This window comes from Nicotiana attenuata, unplaced genomic scaffold, assembly GCF_001879085.1.
Source record: "Nicotiana attenuata strain UT unplaced genomic scaffold, NIATTr2, whole genome shotgun sequence".
NCBI lineage: Eukaryota > Viridiplantae > Streptophyta > Magnoliopsida > Solanales > Solanaceae > Nicotiana > Nicotiana attenuata.
Window position 1 is genome coordinate 71,279 of NW_017671819.1, and position 26,701 is coordinate 97,979.

General features: G+C 38.1%; 1 protein-coding gene across 1 annotated transcript; it reads left to right on the plus strand.

Annotated features, from left to right (window-relative positions):
• Nucleotides 1–16,082: 16,082 nt before the first annotated feature.
• On the plus strand, nucleotides 16,083–25,311 carry LOC109210400 (vacuolar protein sorting-associated protein 26A). The gene is made up of 12 exons (XM_019373812.1): nucleotides 16,083–16,260; nucleotides 16,921–16,968; nucleotides 17,274–17,348; nucleotides 18,385–18,459; nucleotides 18,569–18,641; nucleotides 19,728–19,772; nucleotides 20,720–20,831; nucleotides 23,178–23,244; nucleotides 23,748–23,792; nucleotides 24,105–24,160; nucleotides 24,449–24,624; nucleotides 24,715–25,311. Exons 2-12 carry the CDS (start codon nucleotides 16,966–16,968, stop codon nucleotides 24,915–24,917), a joined length of 930 nt encoding a protein of 309 aa, XP_019229357.1. The 5' UTR covers nucleotides 16,083–16,260; nucleotides 16,921–16,965; the 3' UTR covers nucleotides 24,918–25,311.
• The last annotated feature ends 1,390 nt before the right edge of the window (nucleotides 25,312–26,701 follow it).

Consider the following 26,701-nt stretch of genomic DNA (forward strand, 5'->3'; position numbering starts at 1 on the left):
AGTCTAGGAAAGCTTGGGTAACAAGAAAATAGGGTGAACTCAAGAAATTGATAGCCCCAATTAAAGGGTCAAATCTAGAGATAGTAAGACCCGACTTGAGCATATATCACTTGATTTGTGCAATACCTATTTGGACTTGAGAAAGCCAAATTGGGCAAAATCACTCAAACTACCGAGAGGTATAGAGTGGGTAATTGTGTGTGATTGCTATATTATAACCCTGACTAATCAAACTTGCCCTAGAGTTTACAACCCGTTAGGTAACCACCCAGGTGGAAGTCACGACCCTAGATCCTTTATCATTTGAAAAATAACCAAAACCAAAATCATTGTCTTCTAGTTTATTATTTGCAATCGATAGTTTAAAATAGATATAGAAAAAACAAACACGAATGTGGAAGTGCAATTTGAGGCACATTATACAATTACACTAGGTGTATACCTAATCCCATTTCTAACTCCCTGAGGAATCGACCTCGACTTGCGTTGGGTTTTATTATTGCTTCCACCGCCTCACTACCTATATTTGTGGTGTGAGTTTGGGTGACATCAATTCGCCGTTGCCGGGGATCGAACTCGGGTCACCCGTGTGACTGGCTACTCGCCTACTTGATATCGGTTCAATCTGAGAGGTAAAGTATCCAGACTGGCTAGCTAATGTAGTTGTAGTCCCAAAGAAGAAGAATAAACTTCGCATGTGCGTAGACTATAAAGACTTGAATAAGGCGTGCCCAAAGGACTCGTTACCATTGCCAAACATTGATCAAATGATCGATGCGACGGCTGGGCATGAGTTAATGAGTTTCCTTGATGCTTACTCCGGGTACAACCGAATTAAGATAAACCCGGAGGATCAGGAAAAAACTTCATTCATAACGAACTTTGGCACATATTGCTATAATGTGATGCCATTCGGGCTAAAAAATATCGGAGCCACTTACCAGCGGCTCGTGAACAAAATGTTTGAAAAATAAGTAGGAAAAACCATGGAAGTTATATAGACGATATGCTTGTTAAGTCTTTGAATGTAGGTGATCATCTTAAACACTTGCAAGAAACTTTTGACATCCTAAAGAAGCATAACATGAAGCTTAACCACGAGAAGTTCATGGGATTTCTGGTATCACAAAGGGGAATTGAGGTTAACCCCGATAAAATCAATGCCATCGAAGACATTCCGGACCAGCTATCAAGCGTAAAAGAAGTTCAAAGGCTCGTGGGGAGATTGACTGCTTTGAGAAGGTTCATTTCCCGGTCTTCAGAAAAATGCCATCATTTCTTTTCGTTACTCAAGAAGAACAACAACTTCGAATGGACCCCAAAATGTCAGCAGGCTTTGAGAGATTTGAAAAGGTACTTGTCAAGTCCTCTGTTACTATTAAAGCTGGAGGAGGGTGAAAAATTGTTAATCTACTTAGCAATCTCGGAGGTAGCGGTACGCGCCGTTTTAGTCCGTGAGGATGAAGGTACGCAATATCAAATTTGTTACGTTAGTAGAATTTTAACGGGAGTAGAAACTCGCTACCCACATTTGGAGAAGTTGGCCTTAGCCCTCGTAGTCGCCGCTTAGAATCTAAGGCCTTATTTTCGATGTCACCCGATAGTTACGGTGACCACCTTTCCCCTGCGGAATATCTTGCATAAACCCGAACTTTCGGGTAGGCTGGCCAAGTGGGACGTCGAAATGAGTGAACTTGACATAGAATATAAACCTAGGACTGCGATTAAGTCATATGTTCTAGTGACATTATGGCCGATTTTAGTCTGGAACTGTCACCTCGTGCTACCAAAGAAGCAGTGATGGTGTCAGAATCAGCATTAGGAGTTTGGACCCTATATACGGACGGAGCTTCCAACGTAAAAGGGTCCGGGCTTGGCATAGTTGTTACATCCCATATTTTTTGTATGTGAAAGTACGCCATAAATAAATTGATGAAAGCTCTAAAAAGAGATGTTACATCCCGCATTTTTTTTGTACGTTAAAGTTTTGTCGTAAGTTAATCGACGTAAGTTTGGGAATGAGATTATTTTGGAATTATAAGTATTATGCAATTTCAAATAAGTGATAAGTAAATTCGTGAAAGTGAGAGGGTAAGCGAATCGAAGGAAATGAGTTTTCGTCGAAGTATGGCATTTTGAGAAAAAACACGGTCCAAGCTATAATACCGCGTATTTATGGACTAGTACCATACAAGTTACCACATGACCATAATAGTAAGGTGTATAAGGTGTGTTAAAAATGAGTAGTATTTTAAGAAATTTTGAAATAATTCTTAATTATGTGGATAATTGGGTAATTATTGATTTTAGTGGGAGATTAGCAATTAATTAAGATGTTGGTAGTTAATTGGTTGGGAATGGGTAAGTATTAACGTAGTAGCAAAATAAATAACCTAGGTGACTCTTAAAATTACTTCATAATGTGTCATTCTTAAAGGCTTAGTCATCACCTTAGTGGGGCCCGCACCCACTAAGGTATAAGACTCTAATTCATTAAGAGATGGATTCGAAAATTCAGCAAGGTAACGATTCTATGCAAAAATAATTCATACGAAATTATTCTGTGTAATAGCAACGGGATTTTGCGATTCTAAGAAAGTACGGCGCAATCTTTCCCATGAATTTTATACGGATTTTTCCCTACTCTAATCTTGGTATCACTTGTTTTGTCTCAATTAACGTGTGTTAGAGGGATTGTCAAGAGAATCGACTCAGGTATGTTAAGGCTATCCCTTCTTTCTTTTTGGCATGATCTATACGACATGAACGAAACAATCAAATGCACAAATTCCATAAATTACTCTATTCATAGAAGTATTAGAGATGTCTATGTTCTTGAATTCCCATATGTCTTATTATTCTATCGTCTGTTCATGGGTCTCATAAAATACGTAAGTTGATAAAGTTTGTTTCATGATATTAATCAGAGGTATAATGGTATTATGACGTTCCGAGAGATTTTATTGACGTACTTCTCATGCATTGCGTTTATTTATACATGTACATTGACCCATGACCAGAAGGCATTATATACGCGTATATATGAATATATATAAGTATATGGGATATGGAAAAAGGTTACGGCGTTATATACGCACCACCACCTGATCAGCTGGTATACGTTGATGATTTTGCCCACAGTGGCCGAAATGATATGATGGGATGCCCTCAGAGGCTTGATGATGTTATGAACACATGTACCTATGCATGACATGACATTCATACGTATATGCATGACACTATAAGTATTTCATGATTTACAGTTTATCCAGACTTACAGGTTGAGTCATTTACTCTATATTCTTCCATGTCTTTTACGTACTTATTTATGTGCCTTACGTACTCGGTACATTATTCGTACTGACGTCCCTTTTGCCTGGGGAATCTGCATTTCATGCCCGCAGGTCCCGATAGACAGTTCGAGAGTCCTCCAAGTAGGCTATCAGCTCAGCGAAAGGTGTTGGTGCGCTCCATTTGCTTCGGAGTTGCTTGTTTGGTTAGTATGATTTAGACGCGCATTGTTTGGTATGGCGAGGCCCTGTCACGACCTTTATGTTAAGTATGTACTCTTAGAGGCTTGTAGATAGATATCATGTATACGAATGCTTGTATGGCCTTCCCGGCCTATGTTTAGATTTTATAATTGATCATGTTGGCCTTATAGGCCCGTATATCACATGTATAAGTTTTTATATCAGGTTGTATTGTCCTATATTTAGTATTCCCCTGTGTTTATTCTGGTTAGCCCATGACATCCCGTTTGGCCCATTTGCTAATGAAAGTACGATAAGAAATATATGCTATGTTGGTACTCGGTTGAGTAAGGTACCGGGTGCCCGTTGCGGCCCATAGGTTTGGGTCGTGTCAAAAGTGGTGTCAGAGCAATTCTGTCCTAGGGAGTCTACAAGCCGTGTCTAGTAGAGTCTTATTTATAGGTGTGTTGTGCACCACACTTATAAGCAGGAGGCTACGGGGCATTTAGGACTGTCACTCTTTCTTCTATTCTAGATCGTGCGGTAGAGCTCAATTGTAAGAACTCAATTTTCTAAACTCTATCTTATTCATAATACGATGTTGCCTACATCAAGAAAGACGGTTGGTAAAAGATATAGCTGCAGAAGAATTGAGTCAGAGGAACTCGATTTTTACATCATGCTTATGATGGATATATATGAGAATTCAGCAGATCATGTGTGTACTAAGACGTGTAAGCTTCTTGATAGGCAAGAATGTTTATCCACTCTTACAGTAGAAAGGAATAAGAGAATCGGAAGGTAGACAAAAATTTCAGCAAGTAAAAGAAGCAAGGATGAAGAAGGGTACGAGGTACCCAGTTAATGAAGATTAACAGTATCTACAATTCAAGCAGAAAAAATATAAGCATTGTGAGTTACCTTCAACGGTAGCAGAGGTATGTACAATTGGCCATACCCATCTCATTTATGCCATATGGAAGCTAACAGAAGTAGTATAAGAGAAGGACAGATATCAGGATCCGGCTGGGGTTAGAGTGACCCAAAAAGGGTGGATGGAATGTTTGCGTTTGTTGACATTTCCGAAGGATATTGCAAATGTGGTAATAGATCTCCTTGTGAGACACCTAGATGGTGCACTCTAAAATAGTATAGCTAGATATGAGTACTACAAAGATAGGCACTAGAAGCCTTGAAGGGATAAATATTTCCTTAGTGTGGCTCCCATCCCTAGTAGAGAAAGAATGTTAGGCAATTCGAAGAGCCAATGGATGGAGCAAGGGGAGCTAAAAGCAAAAGAATGTCTTGTTCGAGTTTTCAGAATAAAGTAATAGACATAGATGTTAGCGGGAAATAAGAAGAGAGTTAATGAAGCATTATGAGTAAGATGTGATACATGGATGACAACGGTAGGTCAAAAAAATGACAGTATTACAGAAACTATAGTCAAGTGAAGGAAAAGACGAAAGGTGACAGGCCTTGAGACGACAAAAGAGTATAGGCCATAAAGTCATATCCTCATTTCGAGAAATAAGTTCGTGACGCTAACGTGATTACCAGAAGAAAAATTTAGACCCCTAAGTAATAGAAATCAATATGGACTGGTTAACAAGATAAACTAAACATGAATTAAGGACTGAGTGATTTGATAATGGTCGGCATCATGAGAATTCAGATTGTGTTCTAGCGATAATAGAATGGACAACAGAAGAAGATTCATAAGAAATTCAGAGAAAGGTCATTCAAGAAGACGCTTCCCTAAAACAAGCAATGTGAGCAAAGTTAAGCTTAAAGGACTGTATGTGCCAGTCACACTAAGTGTCACCATCGCGAGTAAGGAATTTTGTTATACTTGGTACAGAAGGATTACCGCAAGGCGAGTAAGGGTCATCGATGATGTGAAAGGACGCCAAAGATGAAGAGGTAAAACATCTATAGGTAGGTCGTCGTAACTTCAACTCTTAATACTCTCCCAAAGGGGAGAATATAGAGCATTAAGTCTGAATTAAGTGGTTCCAGTAATTATGGAATGGTAAAGGAAGAATATAAAAAAAATGAAAAAGGGATGAGATTGCACTTATTCAAAGCCAACAGATATGCTACGATTCCAAAACATTATGCAAGCACGACGTCAAGGAGAGGAAGTAAGGGTTCCGGCCCGAGATTTTTTGATAAATAAGGACCCAGTGCGAGAGGTAAGTTAAGACAAAAGAAATAACCCAAGAAAGATTACGTGGAATATTGATATGAGAATGGGCCTACGAGTAGTCAATAGTTGATTCAGGAAAAGCCTAGTTATGGCTATACAAGAGGATACAGACAAATCAACAGATCATGCAAGATAAACATAGTAAAACAAAATATAGTGAATTCAATCTCGCAGTAATATCATTATAATACTTGAGATATATTCAGATAGGAATCGGGGAAGTTAAAGGTACCGTATGAATGTTACGGGAATAAAAGAGAGTGCCACTGGAAAGACAGTCAAAATATCAGTTCAAAAGCAACCCTACAAGCATAAGAGCGTGGAGGTAAGTAACTACGGATAATTATAGGCAAAGAAGGACATCAAAAGGTCTATTGAGTATACGATGTAATAAGCTCGCAACTTTACAAGAATCAGAGGGTCCTCCCTAAGTACTATAATGAAAGATTAGCTGAAGAAATAAGGAAGAAGGCTTCAACCTAAGCTCAGTGACCTAAAGAGGAAATGGTCATGTAACAATAGTCTCACAACAAAATTATATGCACTCCAAAAGAAAGTGGCACGTACCTTGGCTAATGAACGGGGAGTAAAAATCAAAAGTAATATTCGAGACCATATGAGTTGCACAAAAATTCCGGCATGCGTGGGAACTAAGATAAGCTAAGTATGTACACAACAAGGGGGCAGAAAGACCAGGAAAAGTAATTGCCTACGTTTAAAGAAAGCTGAGATGGAACGAAAGGAATTATTCGATCAATGATATAGAGCTAGTTACGTTATGAACGCACTTAAGATTTTGGAGTATTATCCATGCAGCATATATGTTGACAATCATACAGCCGTAGAAGGTTCTGATATAAGTTAGAAGGAAGAAATGAGCCTAGGTCATGGACAAAGGATTGAATTGTTAGAAGATTGTATCATGGATATTCCATAGCACCCATGAAAGACTAAAGTAATAACTAATATCATGAGCTGCGGATCGAGAGATAGCTTAAGCCTATCTAAAGGCTGATCAAAAGGAAGAGGAAACTAAAGAGTTTAATCAACTAAGTAAATCAGAAGTCTGATTATTGGACCCGGAAAATTATAGGAATTGTGATAGAATCACTCTTAATATCAGAGGTACAAGAGAGATAATACAACATCTATATCCTATAAGGGCTCTACGATAAAGCCAGTTAGAAGAGTACCGGCCTCATAAGAAGTCAGTATGAAGCTCCCACCGGATTGTGTATGCGCCAGAGGTGCGAGTAGTATAATAGAGCTTCAAGTTGTGTATGTGAATTATACCTATGTGGAAGGGAGGTCATGAAAGAGATAGAAGATATGATGTGAGACTTTAAGGTAAGTAAGGTAATGGTGGACAGCGTACGAGATACTCAAATGCAGAAGGTTGTAAATAGTCCTTACTTCGGATAGAAGGCTAGAAGTGTGGGGATTCAATATCCGAAAATTATAGCGGCATCGTCAGTGGCATATCTTCCAGCCTATGGTTTCTAGGTACTGAGTGGTCTAGTTAAGAGAGTAAAGAAGAGTTAGAGACGGTGTGATGTCTCGCTTGATGTTCCAGAATAACATAAGGAAATCTATGATGCAAGCAAGTTGAAGGAAGGTTGCGTGTAGTATATATAAATATGTGTAGGTCGCAAGCTAAAGAATGGTAAAGCCACAAGGTTTTAGGAAGACAGGAATACGGATAAGAAAGGGCGAGTGAGAAAGTGATGAGATTGAATAAGTCCTCAGGATTAAGCCCGTAAAAACAAGAGAGCTGATGGTTTTCTAAGTTATAGAAAGCTCAGTATAGCCTGAATGAACTTAAAGGAGTCTAAGACTAAAAGCATTTAGAAGAGATGGAATGCTGCCCTGGTAATAAAATGAAGGTGTAATTGTGATAGATGAAGGATGACGTTTGGACCTTTGATTGAGAAATGATTTCATGAATTGTACAGGATTAAAATACCCAAATAAGGTAAATCACATTGGGATGCTATGAAATACGATTATGGTTTGTAGATTAATATTGAGGTGAATCAAAAATAGATGGACATAAGTCACAAAGTATGAGATGAGATTAGGCCGTCATTCTTAAGATGGATAGTAATGAGGAAGCATTAAAGGACTTACATTTATACATATGGGATAAGCAAAGAAAGCAACCTATAGTTTAGTAGCAGGCCTCAGTAACGATAAATCGAAGTAGGAGTTATGGTATAATATGACCTACCTAGATTCAGGAAAGTCATATTGATGAATAACCAGGTCTATGAAATAAGATATAACAATATTCGAAAGTTGACAAAGTACCGAGCGAAGAAATTCAGTATAAATGCCCAGAGGAACATCTTATTGAGCTCTGTATATGTTTACAAAGTGAGGCCTAGAGATTGGCTAAAAGCCGGAGGAAAAAAGAGAGAGGAGTTGCATAGGCGCAATTACAAAGTCAGAGTCGTACAGGCTGGATGATAAAATGTAGCAACAGTTACAAGATTGGAAAGATACCGACCACGAGTCGTGGTGTGAGAAAGAGGACTAAAGGGGGAATGCCCTGGCCTTTGGGATTCATGCATAGAATAGTTGCCTAGATGGCAAGAGGAGTACTACAATATTCGCAAGAGCAATGGGTTATGAGAATGATAAGTGCATCAGTCAACACTCGAGGACGAATGTTCCAAAGGGGGGAATAATGTTACATCCCATATGTTTTTTTGTACGTGAAAGTACGCCATAAATAAATTGATGAAAACTCGGAAAAGAGATGTTACATCCCGCATTGTTTTTGTACGTTAAAGTTTCGTCGTAAGTTAATCGACGTAAGTTTGAGAATGAGATTATTTTGGAATTATAAGTATTATGCAATTTCAAACAAGTGATAAGTAAATTCATGAAGGTAACAGGGTAAGCGAATTGAAGGAAATGAGTTTTCGTCGAAGTTTGGCATTTTGAGAAAAAATACGGTCCAAGCTATAATACTACGTATTTATGGACTAGTGCCATACAAGGTACCAAATGATTATAATAGTAAGGTGTATAAGGTGTGTTGAAAGTGAGTAGTATTTTAAGTAATTTGAGATAATTCTTAATTATCTGGATAATCGGGTAATTATTGATTTTAGTGGGAGATTAGCAATTAATTAAGATGTTGGTAGTTAATTGGTTGGGAATGGATAAGAATTAACGTGGAAGCAAAATAAATAACCTAGGTGACTCTTAAAATCACTTGATAATGTGTCATTCTTAAAGGCTCAGTCATCACCTTAGTGGGGCCCACACCCACTAAGGTATAATACTCTAATTCATTAAGAGATGGATTCAAAAATTCAGAAACATAACGATTCTATGCAAAAAAAATCCATACGAAATTATTCTGTGTAATAGCAACGGGATTTTGCGATTCTAAGGAAGTACGGTGCAATCTTTCCCATGAATTTTATACGGATTTTTCCTTACTCTAATCTTACCGTCACGTGTTTTGTCGCAATTAACGTATGTTAGAGGGATTGTCAAGAGAATCGACTCAGGTATGTTAAGGCTATCCCTTCTTTCTTTTTGGCATGATCTATACGACACGAACGAAACGATCAAATGCACAAATTCCATAAATGACTCTATTCATAGAAGTATTAGAGATGTCTATGTTCTTGAATTCCCATATGTCTTATTATTCTATTGTCTGTTCATGGGTCTCATAAAATACGTAAGTTGATAAAGTTTGTTTCATGATATTAATCAGAGGTATAATGGTCTTATGACGTTCCGAGAGATTTTATTGATGTACTTCTCATGCATTGCATTCATTTATACATGTACATTGACCAATGACCAGACGGCATTATATACGCGTATATATGAATATATATAAGTATATGAGATATGGGAAAAGGTTACGGCGTTATATACGCACCACCACCTGATAAACTGGTATACGTTGATGATTTTGCCCATAGTGGCCGAGATGATATGATGAGATGCCCTCAGAGCTTGATGATGTTATGAACACATGTACCTATGCACGACATGACATTCATACGTATATGCATGACACTATAAGTATTTCATGATTTACAGTTTATCCAGACTTACAGGTTGAGTCATTTACCCTATATTTCTTCCATGTCTTTTACGTACTTATTTATGTGCCTTACATACTCGGTACATTATTCGTACTGACGTCCCTTTTGCTTGGGGAATCTGCGTTTCATGCCCGCATGTCCCGATAGACAGGTCGAGAGTCCTCCAAGTAGGCTATCAGCTCAGTGGAAGGTATTGGTGCGCTCCATTTGCTTCGGAGTTGCTTGTTTGGTCAGTATGATTTAGACGCGTATGTTTGATATGGCGGGGCCCTGTCCCGGCCTTTATGTTAAGTGTGTACTCTTAGAGGCTTGTAGACAGATATCATGTATACGAATGCTTGTATGGCCTTGTCGACTATGTTTAGAGTTTACAATTGATCATGTTGGGCTTATAGGCCCGTATATCACATGTATAAGTTTTTATATCAGGTTGGGTCGTCCTATATTGAGTATTCCCCTATGTTTATTCCGGTTAGCCCATGACGGCCCGTTTGTCCCATTTGCCAATGAAAGTACGATAAGAAATATATGTTATGTTGGTACTCGGTTGAGTAAGGTACCGGATGCCCGTTGCGGCCCATAGGTTTGGGTCGTGACAATAGTATTGGCCACGCCTTCGGGAGAAACCCTAAGGCAGGCCATAAGGACAATTCCACTGACTAACTGAACCGGAGTATGAAGCTTTGATTGTAGGACTTGAATTGGCCCGGGGACTAGATTTCAAGTTCATAGAAATCAAACGCGACTCCCAGCTGATGGTAAATCAGGTCTACGGGATCTTCGAAGCCAAAGAGGAGCGCGTGCAATAATATGTAGCGAAGGTTCTGGCTCTACTTTCTCGGTTCTGGGAATGGTCAATTACGCATATCCCGAGGGAAGAAAATGCAAAAGCAGACGCATTAGCTAACCTTGGCTCATCAACGGAAATGAAGGGATCTGACTCCGGTATGATCATACAACTTATGCACTCAATTTTGGGCGCAAATAATTATTACGAGGTAAACGCAACTAATTTGGTCTAGGACTAGAGGAATGAGATCATTGATTACCTCAAGCACGAAAAGTTGCCTGAAAATCCCAAGGCATCTCGGGCGCTACGCGCTAAAGCAGCGCGGTATAGTTTCAAAGGAGGCCAATTGTACAGAAAATCTTTCTAAGGCCCGCTGGCCCGATATTTGGGAGCCTCCGAAGCTATTTATGTTATGCGAGAGTCCACGAAGGGATATGTGCAAATCATTCAGGCGCAGATTCCTTAGTACTACAATTGGTAAGGGCATGCTACTATTAGCCCCGAATGGAACACGACGCCAAGGCTTTTGTTCAAAAATGCGATAAGTGTCAACGCTATGCACCATTAGTACATCAACCAGCAGAATGTTGCACTCGGTTTTATCTCCATGGCCATTCATGAAGTGGGGAATGGATATCGTCGGACCACTGCCTCTGGCCCTTGGTAAGGTAAAATTTCTTTTTATTTTAACTGACTATTTTTCTAAGTGGGTTGAAGCAGGTCCTTATTAGAAGATCGGGAAGCGTGAAGTGGTGATTCTTGTGGGAGAACATAATTTGTTGATTTGGGATACCAAAAGAGATAGTCTGCGACAACGGACCATAATTTATAGACGCAAAGGTCACGAAGTTCCTTGAAGACTTGAAAATCAAAAAATCACATCTTCGCCCTATCATCCGAGAACAAATGGTCAAGCGGAATCAACGAACAAAGTAATTATACAAAATCTCAAAAAGATATTGGAAGCAACTAAAGGCAAACAACCCGAGGAACTGCCTGGAGTACTAAGGGCGTACCGAACAACGGCCAAATCAAGCACAAGAGAAACTCCTTTCTCCTTTGTGTACGGAGCAGAGGCCCTGATCCCAGTGGAAGTAGGGGAGCCTACTTTGAGATACTTCCAAGCAAATGAAGAAGCAAACAATGAGGCAATGTTGGTCAATTTGGAGCTGCTCGATGAATGCAGGGACTTGGCACACATAAGGATGGCAGCTCAAAAGCAAAGGATAGAAAGATATTACAATCGAAGAGCCAACCTCCGCTATTTCAAAGTGGGAGACTTGGTTTTAAGGAAAGTAACTCAAAACATCCGGGAAAGCTAAGTCCAACATGTGAAGGCCCCTATTGGGTTTCGGTTGTCATTTGGAAAGGATCATACGAGTTGGAGAACCAAGATGGTGAAAAGTTGCCAAGCAACAGGAATTTGGCACACCTCAAGAGATACTATTGCTAATAAACATCACCTGTACTGAAAGTATGTGCTGCACTCTTTTTCCCTTCGTCCAGTTTTTATCCCAATTGGATTTTTCTGGCAAGGTTTTTAATGAGGCAGCAACGGAAGCATCCTACGAAGAAAGTTTCAACAGTAGCAATAAGACCTTCTAATAACAAGGCACACAAGCGAAGAACCACTTGGACGGTTGGATAATCTTTTGCTCGGTAGCAAAGTTCCTACTTGGAAGTTAAGTTTGCTATCGAACTAAGGTTACCCGACCGCTCTCAAGTGCAAGCCACTAGGGATCGTTAAATAGTCTTTGGCTCGATAGCATAAATTCCTAAGGGGAAGTGAAGTTTGTTACCGAACTGAAGATTATCTAGTAGTTCATTAGTGGAATCCTCGAAGGTGTTAAACTTCTAGTGTTCTAATTCGCATTCTTCGCATTCGAACACTGGGGAGGGAGGGGGGGGGGGAATGATATGAGGATACAACAACAACGACTGCCGCTTCGACCAAAATATGAAACCCAAAAATATAGCTATATCATCGGGACCGGGGGACTGCGCGGCCATCCCCGTAGAAACAAGTTGTACAAGTTAGCCACAAGAAATGGCAATTTCTCTAGCACAATGAATGCTTATTTACTTTTGAAAATGGAAGGAATAAAGTAAAGTCCTTTTATTTCTATCTTGTTTCTTATCTGAACGATGAATTGATTTTGCCATTTGAAAGTTAAACATTTACTTCAAATGCTAGTGTCGTAATGAACAAGAGACCTCCTCTTCAAGAGAGCCCTCTCTTATGAAAACTCTCACGTTAAAGGGTTGATTTCGAAAGAACATATGCCCAAAATCCAAATGCTTTTGGGGAAAAATACACCCGAAGCCTTGCACAAGAAGACGCAAAAAGCAAACTTGCACAAATAATTAAATGAAAAAAGGCACAAGAAGCAAACTTGCGCAAATACTTAAACAAAAAAAAGGCACAAAGATGAAACTTGCATAATGTTTAGACGAAAGCGCAGAAAGGAAAATTCATGCAATTATTAAGCAAAATGTGCCAAACGGCACAAATACAAAAGTTTGAAAAAGAAATCGAAAGCTAAGCTGCTGCATCTCCGGAACCCGGAGGAAGAGAAACATCCGCGCCCTCAGGAGAAGGAGGTAGATCCGCCGCTGGTTCGATATCTTGGCCTTCATCATTTTGGCCCTCAGCATCGTCACCTTCCGGTTCCTCTTTAGTCCCCGAGAACTTAGAACCGGAACCAGAAGCGGTAGCATCAGGCCTGGCCGAAAGACCTCTTTTGGCAACTAATTCCAGCTCAAGGTCCTTAGTGATTTCGGCGTCAAAGTCTATGACACCCGCTTTGGACTCTTCCAAGGTTTTTCTCCTCATGCTATACATATTCTCAACAATGAAAGAAACCGCTCGGCGCTGAAGTTCTTCTTTAAGTTGGTCAACCTCAGCAAAAAAGATCTTCCCGCGCGGATCTAACGGACCGGAGGCTGATATTAGGGTCACGGACCGTAGAGCTGAAAAGTCTATTGTACTCAATAGTCTTCTTATACTTCTCCTCCAATCGGGCATACTTCACCCCGGCAACAGCAAGCTCTTTGGTTTTGGAGTTCATGGACACTTCCAAATTATTTAATCTTTCAGCCAAGGCAGCCTCGTGATCGGATGCAGCAAGAACAACATTATGGACTTCAGCCCATTTGGCCCTAGCCTCTTCAAATTGAACCCTCAACGGGGCGATCTCTTGGCAAAGGGTCTCTACTTCTTGCTCGCTTTGCTGCAACCGAGCCTCCAACACAACAACCTCAACAGCTTTAGATTCTAGTTTTGAGAGGCGAGCAACAGTTTAGTCCCGCTTGGCCAATAGTCGATCCCACTCAGAGGTAAGTTCCTCTTTATCTCGAATCAACCTTTGGAGGCCCTCGGAAGCAAGAAAATTGGCATGCGAAACAGGAAATGTAAACTCAGAATAATACTGTATCAAAGGTTGAAGAATAACAAAGGAAGCAAAGAATATACCGTTGCGGCATTGTGCATGGCATTGTTCAACAAGAACTCTCTCTCTCTCGAGCTTGTATCTTTTCCCTATCTTTTTCTGAAGCTAAAGGCTTTAGATAGTTAGCAAGTTCCACCGGTCGGGACAACAGATTGCATCCGGTAGAGACCGAGAGAGTAACACTCCTCCCCCTTTGCAAATCTTCTAAGGGGGCAGCATACTTTTGCCCCAAGTTCCCATAAATTGGGGAGTGCGGGAGGAGAACATCCTCTTCTCGGACAGATGCGGCCCGATGGAGATGATGTAGCAGTTGCTAGTGGAAGAGTTGATCAAGAAGGAGATGAAGATGATGGCGTTGAAGGGTAAGAAGCAGCTGCGGCAAACGCAATGCTAGTTGTTGGTTGCTCGTCAACCGAAGACGACAGGGGCCCGGTACTAAGCCTCACGGTACCGGGCGCATCGACTGGGACTCGACAACGGGAGTTGGCATTTTCTACCATCTCAAACTCCCCACAGAGCGCCGAGGCATCGTCCTCGGTTGATGTAACTAACTCAACATATTGAGCATTCTGTTGAGTTGATGAAGGTCGTCGTCTTCTATGTAGAGAAGCCCCTCATCACTAGCTTCTCCATCATCATCAATAACCACGGTATCTATGGCCGGCGTAGGCGCGGTGCTTGACACCACATCATTTGAAGATGATTCCGGCACGACACTCCTTGCCCTTTTATTTTTTCCCCTAGCCGCGGAGGAACGTCTCTTTTTTGCTTGCTTGCTCTCCTTGCACCCGAGTAGGCTCGGAGATGCCTATTCGAGTAAACGCTTCCTAAAGCGGCCTCACCGCATCAGCAGGATCAGCAACATGCAACATCTCAATCATATACAATAGAATGCAACTAGTAGAATACTCAACATGTTTCAGAGTTGAACATACAACATTGTTATACTATCGTACCCATATACATGTCTGCCCAAACATCTTCTAAGGCTTTCATCCTATTTCACAATCGTTCAACATTTAGTTTACTCATAATGAGGATTTAAGGGGGATATGGTCTCTAGTCCAAGCTTTAAAAAAGCATAACTATGAGGTCAAAATTAGTCAAGAAGCGCTAATCTACATTGATAAGGTTTAATAGTGTCCCATTTCTCAAACTTGAATTTCAAGTCGAAGTTAAACCCTGGTAAAGCTATCCAAATGTGGTCAATCCTATTAAAGGGTAGAACTTTTTTTTTCATCGGGGTGGGGAAGGAGGAAACTGAAAAAGATGCTATATATCCTACTAATGTGGTTTGAACCTTCCACGTCAACTGTGGATAGCAGCGAGCTTATCAAGTTAGCTATTCCTCAAAATAAAAACCTTTAACCAGTTCCACACAAACTTTTAGATTAATCCATAGAGTTTCTAGGTCCATGGTCTCGTTAATATATTGCAAATCACTCATTGTCCATTATATTCAACAACTCAATTTTAACTGTCAAAAATTTCAATTTTATGAATTTCTATGGTTTATTCATGTATAGAATTAATGCAAGTAATCACAAAATAGCATTTGTAATCTTACCTCAATGCTAGATGATTTGGAGTTCTTCCTCGAAGTCGATGGTGAAATAAGACTTTTCTCTTAATGCTAATATTAAGCCAAAGTCTTAGAGCCCGTTTGGACATAAGAAATTTTTTATTTTTTTCGAATTTTTTTTTTCGAAATCAGTGTTTGGCTATAAAATTTCTAATTTTTACTTGAGGATGAATTTTGGAATTTTTCGAAAATTTGGAAAACTCCAAAATGCTGTTTTTCAAAATTTTCACTCAGATCACTCACAGAACTTCAAAAACAATCCAAAATTATATACATGTCCAAACACAGACTCTAATTCTTAAATACCATTTTTACTTGAAATTTTTTTTCACTTTTTTTTTGAAATTTTACAATTAATTACTCAATTTCAATTAGCAAAGTTGCAGTTTGATCATATATATATATATATATATATATATATATATATATATATATTTGCTTTTTATATGTTGGCATGTTTTTGTTTTTTATTTTAATTTATTTTTTCCCCTTCTTCGGTTTGGTTCCCTTTTTGTATTTTTGTTGGAACCCTGCTCGTATGCAACAGTCAAACAAAACCATTGTTGAGGGTGTACTTGTAACACATCTGCCATCTCGGCTTGATCGACCACTTTACCTCCGCTGCACACTTGCTCCTCTCCCGGCGAGCTCTTTCACGATCTCTTTCTTCGGCGAAATCCAGCTGTAAGCTAACAAGCTCTTCCGTTTTCTCTTCCTCTTCAAATTTCCTAATTCCTCATCTAATCAGTAAAACCCTAATTCCTTTTTTCCTACGAAATTTAGTGTAGAATGCCAATTTCTGAATTGTGTTTCAATTCTTTTGATGAACTGGTTTTAATTCTATGCATTTTCTCCCAATGCATGAACGAGTGGCTACATCCCGATTTCTCACTGTTGTTTGTGATCTCACAACTTTATTTGCGTTCTTATTTTCTTCACATTTGATGTTGACTTCAAATTTCTTATGGAGTATTAATCTGATTTTATTTCTTATTGACTAATTCCTGGAAGATTTATCTCAAAGAATAAAAGAAGCAGAGAAAAGAAGGCCTAAAATTGAGATCTTTAATTGTTACACTGTGAATTTTCAGTAAGAAAGCCGTAAATTCAAGTCATTTACAAATACATTTAGATTACCGAATAATGGTTTCAATATCGGACCTTTTAATCTGATTTAAAAATGCCCCTTCAACTGCAAATCTGTCTATCCATTTGGATCCCTTGTTAATGCTGGTGTGTTTAAAGAACATGATAGTTAACATCTCTAGGTAACTTTTTAGAATGAACTGTATGTAGCTATTCTTATGTTGCAAGCTCTAATCTTGAAGTATGTGTCATATGCAGGTTCTTCTAAGATAGAGTGTTGGTCCTGTACGCAGTTCTTATAGCATGGTAAAGTTTCACCAATTGCTTGTTGTTGTTGGACATATGCTTCTTATGCTACCACATAGCTCTGTGTGTGTGTGATTGCACACACACACACACACACACATACATACATGTATGTCTAATTACCTATCTGTGCGAGTGTGTAATTGGCCTTTCAATTTTAACATCAGCTACTGGCTACCTCCTGTATATAGATACGTGTTGATATTCCTGCATGCTTAATGCAAAACTGATGCTTAAAATACCAACTTTTAAACCATATGCCCATGATTACTGGTCTTTGAAATGATCGGGCATCCTTCTTGCAGAATTATATAATTGGAGCGTTCAAGCCAGCATGCAACATCTCAATCACATTTTCTGATGGGAAATCCCGGAAACCGGTAGGTTACCAGTGTTAGTCTTGTTTCTTGGTTATGGCTCTTATCATGTTTATAACACTTATCAATGAAGATGAAGCCGTTGGCGGAGATTGATGCCATAATCTGCAGTTGCGTGTAGAAACTTCTGATGGATGTGCTTATTGTTTGTCATTTTCATTTTATTAGCTGACCAGGAGTTTTAGTCATGTTGATGGAAACATTTTGTCTTCAGTGGTGTAAGATAGCCAGTAGGTAAAAAAATGCTCAATATATGTGTCACAAACTGGATGGGAAACATAGTTGATATATTGTTTCTTCTTTGTTTCGGCTAACAGTTTGTTGTTCCATGGGATAATAACCCCCCTTTGATGACCTAAACGCTGCTAGTTGGTCTCTTTATTTGATATTAAATTCATCAATTGTGGATCGAAGTTCAACCTTGTTGCTAGATGTCTATGAAATCTTATTTTAATCGACTTTGGTACAGTATTGCTACATGACTCACCTATCCCAAAAAAGAACTATTTCTGCATGACAGATAATGTAGTTATCAGAAAATAAGGACATGACATGTCCTGTTTAAATATATAGAAAACCGTCAAACCTTAAGCGCAGTTCTATCTTCGTGGCATAAGAACTATAATATCATGTTTATGTGGTGAACAATATAAATTATCTAGCAACCTAGAGTTAAGGAATAGAATAGAATGGTCGATAGAGGAAGTAATAACAATAAGCATGTTACTTTTACATTATTGGGACGCCTCAACAAAAAGACTTTAAAAAGGAGAAGTTGAATGTTGAATTCCAGATCAGATGCATGCTGCAGTTATATGTCTAATTAGCATAAAGCAGATGTAGTGTGAAACAAGATGCAATGCCCTTGAATGTGCATGTAAATAGATGCAACCTATATGACTTGAAAAAAATTGGAAAGAAAAAGAATAGGTGCAATCTTTTTGATTTGAACGGTCAGAACAAAACTGGAGATGTTTTCACTTTACAAGTTTACTGTTTGCTTGTTGTGTTCTATTCTTGATTATCTATTTTCTGTTAGGTTCCGTTGAAGAAGGAAAATGGTCAAACTGTTATGGTCCCACTTTTCCAAAGTCAAGAAAACATTGCTGGCAAGGTACTTTTCATGTGACATACTTTTGATTCTTATAATTCTCTTTTATTTTATTACTTGTAGAAAGGTATCCTTTACCTTTTCTTGAGAATGTAGTTTTTTGTGACTTCAGATTTCTGTAGAGCCAGTATCAGGAAAGAAGGTTGAACATAATGGGATCAAAGTTGAGCTTCTTGGCCAGATAGGTGAGCTGTCAACTGGTCACAATTTTTAACAATTTGCAGTTTCGTGTCCTTCTCAATCAAGTGCATTGATGGCAAATGTTGAGATTAAAATTACATTGATCTTTTCCAGTTTGAACTCTCTCCCCACATATCAATATACCTATTGCTCTCTATGATCTGCTTTCTATTTTTTTTTTCTTTCGTTGAGGTGTGGGAAGTGGGTTGGACTAAAGTAACCTCTTTTCCTAACTGATAATTCAGCTAAGGTTGCAGTGAAGCTCTGCTTACCTGTTTCTTTCTCAAAGGAGAAAAAAACTCTACTTATCAGTTGCGCAGACTGTATGCTGCTTGCTATTGACTTTCAGAAATAACTGCTTTTTTTGTCCCCCCCCCCTCTTCTAGTGATAAGAGCACCGCACATGACGTGTGGGTTAAGCGCATGTCACTGGTTCGAACCCTGCCACAAACAAAGCCTGGCATTTAAGTGGAGAATGGTAGAGGGGCGGACCCATTATCCACCGAGTTTCGAACTGTGTGCCATTGGCCTTGAGGATTTCTCGGTTATAAAAAAAAAGCTTTGTTTTCAGTCAGTATGCTTATATCTTCATACTAATTATCCTATACTTCAATGAATAAGCCTGCCTTTTTCCTCTTGTTTTATCCTTATCACCACGATTCATGGTTATGATGTTTCATTGTGTGTGTGGAACCTGCTGCTTGACATTCAAAAAAGGAAGAACTAGCATTCCAGGTCTGATATTGATAAAAAACTATATAGTTCAGTTAAATTGCTGGTACAATTTTTCTGTGTATAGTCTTTATCGGCTAAACTGCATTACAATTAGAACATCTACTTGACTTATCCAAAACGAAAAACAAGCTTTCCTCCTCGCAGCTTCTCTTTTGTACGTTCATGTTTGCTTTGCTATAAAGTTTTAGTTCAGTAAATGTATGGTCTCTTGCTGGTATAATTGTTTAATTTGTAGTCTTTATTTGGCTATGCAGCATTCTAGATATTGCACATCACATCTGTGACTTTTTTTTGGGCTGATATACCTGCTGTGGATAATTAATTCATGTTGCTATTGTCTTTTTTCTCTTGTCCAGAAATGTACTTTGACAGGGGAAACTTTTACGACTTCACATCCCTTGGTAAGTATATCATATATGATGCAAGTGGAAGCAGAACAGGAAAATTTATTGCTTAGCTGAGTGAACCTGTGACACATGTTTTGTTGGTTGTCTTGTTTAAATTTAACTGTTGCTTCTGACTTGTGAGCTACTATCAGGTTAGATTGTGTTAATTCTTTTAGAGTCTATGGGTATTCTAGTACTTAATTTTGCTGTGAGTTTCTCATATTTCCTGTTCATGGGACCTCGGTGAGTAGTCTAATGTTTCTATTTTTATGATCTTTACTTGTCTTAGTAGTTGAGTCATAATCTGTAGAACCTATCATATTTAACTATAATTTTAGCCGGAATGCTACATTTTGCAGCTTCTCAATATTTTACATTCTTCATAGTCAAGAATAGAGAATCATGATTGATTTCTGTTTTTTTTATACAGCCTTTGTTGTTCTTAGGTGCATTATGCAGAATTCGTTTAATGGTTTTTCCTAGGAAATTAATTGAGGTTGCTAGACTCTCCTTTCCCTTTCTCTTCTACTACTGTTCTGTTGTCCCGTCACGGCATTATAGTTGTGCCTGGCAGCCTGTTCATTCTTTTGCTTGAACCGCCGGCTTTGCTTTATTTATCCATGGTCCAGAGAGACAAGTTTCCTGTCAATCTAGCCACAGATTTTTGTCAGAGAGCCCAATATTCGGTGTTCTTCAATTGCCAATTGTGGCATGTTAACCTATAAGTTAGGTTATTTCTACTTATCTTTGCTGGACTGCAATGAGCTAAAGCATTTCCATTTGAGCTGTTGTCTAGTGGGTATGCTATTTAGGTGTTGTAAGTTATTTGACATAAAATACTCGGTCTACTGCTTTGACATCCACTTAGAATTATGGTCTCAAACTTTCCTTGTACTTTTTCCCGCTGGTCTTTCCTTATATATTGCTTCATTTTCTGCATTTAATATTTCTCTCTTTTGTAGTTCGAGAATTGGATGTTCCTGGTGAAATTTATGAAAGGAAAACATATCCTTTTGAGTTTTCAACTGTTGAAATGCCCTATGAAACGTATAATGGTGTTAATGTCCGACTTAGGTAAGTTTCTTTTGTTTTGGAACCTTGCAGCATATATATGATACTTTTATACAGTTTCTGCCTTGTTTTTTTTTTTTTTTGGTGGAAAGGATTTTTAATTGTTTGTTTCTGCCATAGAGGTTTATTTGGTACTGTATATGTTTGAATCTAGATTTTTTTTTCCTGATAAATGGGAAATTCCTAAGCTCAAGTAGCGCACGGTTCGATATGATTGATTCTAGACTAGTGATGATTCCAACAAGGTTGGGCACATCATAGCTTCCTGGTTATTTGCTTCAGTTCTTTCGGATTAAATTTTATGGAAACTTATTAATAGTTGTAGCTACACTTATTGGTAGTCAGAACAGGCTGCAGAGTTTTTCTGATATGTGAAGTTGCATTAATCTATCTTGATATTATTATATAAGAAGAGTTCCGGCTTGTTGGATGATTTCTGTGACATGATCAAACAAATTAGTCAGTTAGTTGTATATTATTCATAATTCATAACGTGCACAAAAGGCAAGTTGGTAGTAGAGGGCGGGCCCATTTTTCACCAAGTTTCGAACCGTGTATCATTGGCCTTCAGCGATTTTTCGGTTATCAAAAAAGAAAAAAAAGCAAGTTGGTGCCTTGGTGGCTAGCTGATTGCCTACAATTTCCAAGAGAATTTATGGTACTTATGGATCATGGAGGGCTTTGTTTATCAAATTATGGAACTCACCATAGAATGCTGAGAGGTGATAAGATGTCAAATCATGAAAGTATTTTCTGAAGAAAAGCTTGTTATATTCTTTCATTCAAAAAAAAAAAAAAATCTTGTTCTATTTATGTTTGACAGGATGCATAGAAAATCTTGTTCTAATACCCCACCCTGTAAACACTATATTTTACAAAAGATACATGTTTCTCTCCTTGAAAACATCTTTTATTTCTTTCAAGCCAAATATTCCACATGACATATAAAGGGATAGTCTTCCATATCAGCTTAGATCTGTTGCCAACTTTCTGTCCTTGCCAACTAAGGAGAAGACTCTTCACATCTTGCGACAACCCTAAAATATTCAGGAACATTGCCCAAATCCGCCAAGTACTTTCACAGTGAAGCAAACAGATGACTAGAAGACTAGTTCTTTCTCACAAAAAAAGCATCTGCTGTGCAGTTGAAAGCCCCTCCTTTGTAGCAGCTCGAGTCAAACAAGCATTTTCTGCAGTCACCCAGTCAAAGCTAGCAACCTTTGAAGGTGCCTTAGTCTTCCATAGCATTTTTCATGGACAGTCCATCTCCCAGTTGCTATAGTTTCCTTGCAGCATGCTGTAGCAGCTCTTGACAGGAAAGTATTCCGTTCCAGCTAAAGTTGCAGATCCGAGTATCCATCTTACTAACATCTAGAGTAATATGCTCCAATAAATTAGAAATTGACTGATTTCAGAAACATCCCAGTCATTGAAATTTCTCCTGAATGATAGCTACCAACCATTTCCTGCAAATCAATAAAGCAGACTGTCAACAGTTGGGCTATACAAAATAGGAACTTGTCTTTAAACTTCCCAATTGCCAACCAGGTATCTTCCCAAAACTTTATACTCTTTCCATCCCCCACTTTTGGTTCAATATTCTGCTGAAATTCTCCCCACAGCTTATAAGTATTCCTAAGTATTGATCGTGATGTACATACTCCCTCAGCCCGACCCTTTTCTTTCATGGAAATCAAGGTCTAGTGGTAAGATTGCAGCGTGTGGTGTGTTGCTTAGACGCAATTCATATGTTTGAATCCTGCGGCAGTCAAAAGTTTGGTATTTATAGGGTAGGTCCACTAATTTACCAAGCTTTGAACCGTGTGCCACTGGTCCTAGAGAATTTTCCAGTTATCCAAAAAAAAAGGAAGTGTGGCTGGCCATTTTTAAAGATGAGCATATTAGCATCTGAAATGTGTGAAAGTGAGGCAGTTTACTGAAAATACTCGAATTAGCCAGAAGAATATGAAGTATGAAGTACCAATTACTGAACCAAAAAGATAAAGATGGGCTTTCATTCTGTATCAATTTAATTGAGGTTTTGAAAGTGGTTTGCATAAGTTTTGAAGAGCTGAATGGGAAATAAGACTAACATATGAGGATTTCAGAAATTAGTCATGGAGATTTGAATCAAAGAATGCGCATTCTACTGTGGTGTAGTGTATGTGTGTCCATTAATTTTCCTAATTTACTGTTCCTGGTCGTCCATGTACGTATGTCCATTAATTTTCCTAATATACTGTTCCTGTTCGTCCATGTTACATGTGTTCTGGCTAAAATGTCAGCAGTTTGATAGATCTTGTGCTGGACTAACGACAATTTTTCTCTGGAATTTTGTGTTGGCTTTAGGTATATCCTTAAAGTTACTATCACCCGTGGTTATGCTGGTAGCATAGTTGAATATCAAGACGTTGTGGTAAAATTCTCTTTCTCTCAGTCTTATTATTTTGCCAATTTTAAATAGCCGGCGTACCTTATGAAGTCCTAATGAGTAATGACATACATTTTCCTTCGTTCCATTTGTTGGATTATTGAAGTTCATTAATCTTGTGTTCTTGACGTATCTTGTCAAAAATTCACATTATCTTAATGGTCTACCCTTACTATTAGCAGCCTTTGCCTCTTTACTTTGTATAAAAGAGTCTAGGGCATTCTGAATTGGCATTTCACCCAAATAAAAAGGAAAAGAAAAAAAGGGTCTATAGGGCATTTTGATGGAACCACCAAAAGAAAGAATAAGTTCGGAGAAGGGGCCGGCATGGAATTTATATAATACTTTTTGCATCTCAGATTCGTTTCTAGTTGGTTAATTTTGAACCTGTTTCATGGAGATCTGGAGTGTTACTATATTGATTACTTGCTAAGTTTATTCTTCTAAAGAAAGAGTACTTGCTGAGTTTACGTCTGACTTTGAATCAGGTGCGCAACTACAGCCCACCTCCTTCAATCAACAATAGTATTAAGGTAATATTCCTTTCTAGATTTTTCTGCATTCACATTAAGGTAATATTCCTTTCTAAATGTGGGTATTAAGGTAATACCCACATTTTCATTAAACTTGTACACGGAAACATGAAAAGGAAAACAATATTAGACAGCTTGCTGGGTTGGGAGTGAAATGGCTCAAAAGTCTGACTAATGGACATGGTACTTATAACAAAGTGGCTGACATGGTGATGATATCAAGACACTCACATCTGAGGATCACAATAGGTATCGGAGAGGAGAATTGCACTGCTAGGAGTGCTTATCTGTTTCTATTGTTTAAATTTGCAGATGGAAGTCGGAATTGAAGACTGCCTTCATATTGAGTTCGAGTACAATAAAAGCAAGTGAGTAAAACGTTAATAGTAGTTTGTGTCTTTGGATTTTCATGCCCCACCTTTTCAACTATTACAATGTTCAATCATAACTATCAAGATCACTTACTCCTAGTTTAGATGTGTTGCTTTAGCATGAGGGGAACAGCTTTAATTTACATTAGTGTCTGTTTGTTCACACTTCACTCTAATCCTGAAAAACAACTCATGCTCATGTTCTGTGTATTTGTTACTGTTTGTTCACATGTAAGCATCTACTGATTAGAAGTGCCTCTTCTGATGTGCAATATAATATTCCAGGTATCATCTGAAAGATGTTATCATAGGAAAAATATATTTTCTTCTTGTAAGAATTAAGATTAAGAACATGGATCTTGAGATCAGACGACGAGAATCAACAGGTTCTGGGGCAAATACCCATGTTGAAACGGAGACGCTGGCCAAGTTTGAGTTGATGGATGGTGCTCCAGTCAGAGGTATATTCAGTCATACTTTAATAGTCGAGCAGTTATCTTCTTCATTGGCTTTTGGTTAATATATTGTTGTTGTTTGTGCTCGATTGACAGGCGAATCAATACCCATTAGACTCTTCCTTAGTCCATATGAACTGACTCCAACATATCGTAATATCAACAACAAATTTAGTGTGAAATACTATCTGAATCTTGTTCTTGTTGATGAAGAGGACCGTCGGTACTTCAAACAGCAAGAGATCACTATGTTCCGCCTAGCAGAGACTTCCGTAATAAATCAAGCTGTTGGCGCTTGAGAATGGCTTATTACCTTGCTATTCTGCCTCGATCTTTGTACTCTGAGATTTCTTTATGCGCTTGAGATGGCCATTCTACAAAGGTGCTGAAATGACTTTTTATTGGTAGATTGCGGTCTCTGGGAGAACATACTTGCAATTTGTATAGAGTAGGCAGTTGTGTACATGAATATTGAAGTTGGAATCTCTAGTTGATGTTTTTGAGAAACACTGGGTCAAAGGGACAAGGGATTAAGTTAAACCGCAATAAGGAAACCTAATTTAGCTCGTTGTACTTTGTATTGCATTGGATGTTTATTTTGATTGCTTCTTCTTTTGTTGCTCTAAGGGTTTTATTGTATTTTTGCTGCTTTTCTCCGATAATGACATGAGTGACTTATCATTGATTCCTCTACTTCTACTTTCTTTTCTCCTTTTTTTTAAAAGTTCTTTTCTGGCCTTTTTATGAACATTTGTTTTGTTAGGAACCTTGTGCATTGTGAGTAACGTCCGAATGATTTTGTAATTTGTGGTGTCAACATGTGAATTATAGTGTTTCTTCTTCAACTGCCCTAAGCCATCTATGAATTCTGTTAATAATTTCGAATCTCTGCGCTCCTTGTTAAATTTACAAGGAATATTGTGTCTCTAAAGACCTGTTTTCTCTAAATTTTGTCGCCCATTAAGTGCCCGTTTGGACATAAAATTTGATGGAAGATCTTTCCAAAAAAATTTCACTTTTTTTGGAATCAACGTTTGTTCATAAAATTTTCAATTTTCACTTGAAGATGTATTTTGGAAAAGTGGATGTGATAGGGTATCAAAGCAGAAAAAGGTAAAAAAGGGGACGAAAATTCAAGTAAAAACAGTCGCGAGGAGTTGTTATCATTATAATGACCTCATTGATTCCATTTGTTTCGTTCTCCCTAAAGTTTTTTTCTTCTTCTTTTTCTACGTCTGCCTGATTAAATAGCATATATATATGAACTTTCATAAGTCCTATTTCCTTGAGGTTTTACATTCTCACCTTGGTACACATCACTTCCACTCAGAAATAAATAAAACTAGTGGTATCGTGCCCATCAGGAATAGTATAATTGTTGAAAGAAAAACTATATAATAATTGCTAGAGGTAAATAAGTTGAGCTCTCAATGAAGTCACTGTATTTGTATATTGTTGAAGTTGAAAAACGCCCCCACTACTGAATCTACTTTATTATTAGTTTTTTTGTGCATCCTAAATGACTTTTAGGTTTTTGTCGGGATGTTTCGAGAGGACTTGGAAAAAGAATAGCAAAAGAATATTCAAGCTAATAGATTTTAGGGTTTTATACTAGAATATAATTCAATAATATACAGAATGAAACAATCATACAATGTAAAGATATGTGTTGGTTGAGATTAGCACCATAGTTGGTTTACGAAACAAAAAATCTTGATAATATTCAATCAGCAATTAAAATGGAAATCTCAACTTAAATTCCAATTCAATCCCATAATCGCACATATAGAAATGAAGAACCTTGAAAAGAATAGAGTACCAATCAACTAATAAAGAAAGAAATAGCCGAATTATCTTACAAAGATCATTGTCGAAAAGACAAAAGAGAAAGTTTTTTTTCCCTATCAATAATGTAAGTATTATCATAAAAAATAACAAAATTTTGTAGGCCATTTTATAAGAGGCATGTTAGTGGAAAGGATCATATAAAGGACAGCGGAACAACTAAGAAAACTTTATATAAAAAATTATTGAAATTAATTATAAATGTTATGAGATCTTTCATAATCGAGGTCGTGAACTG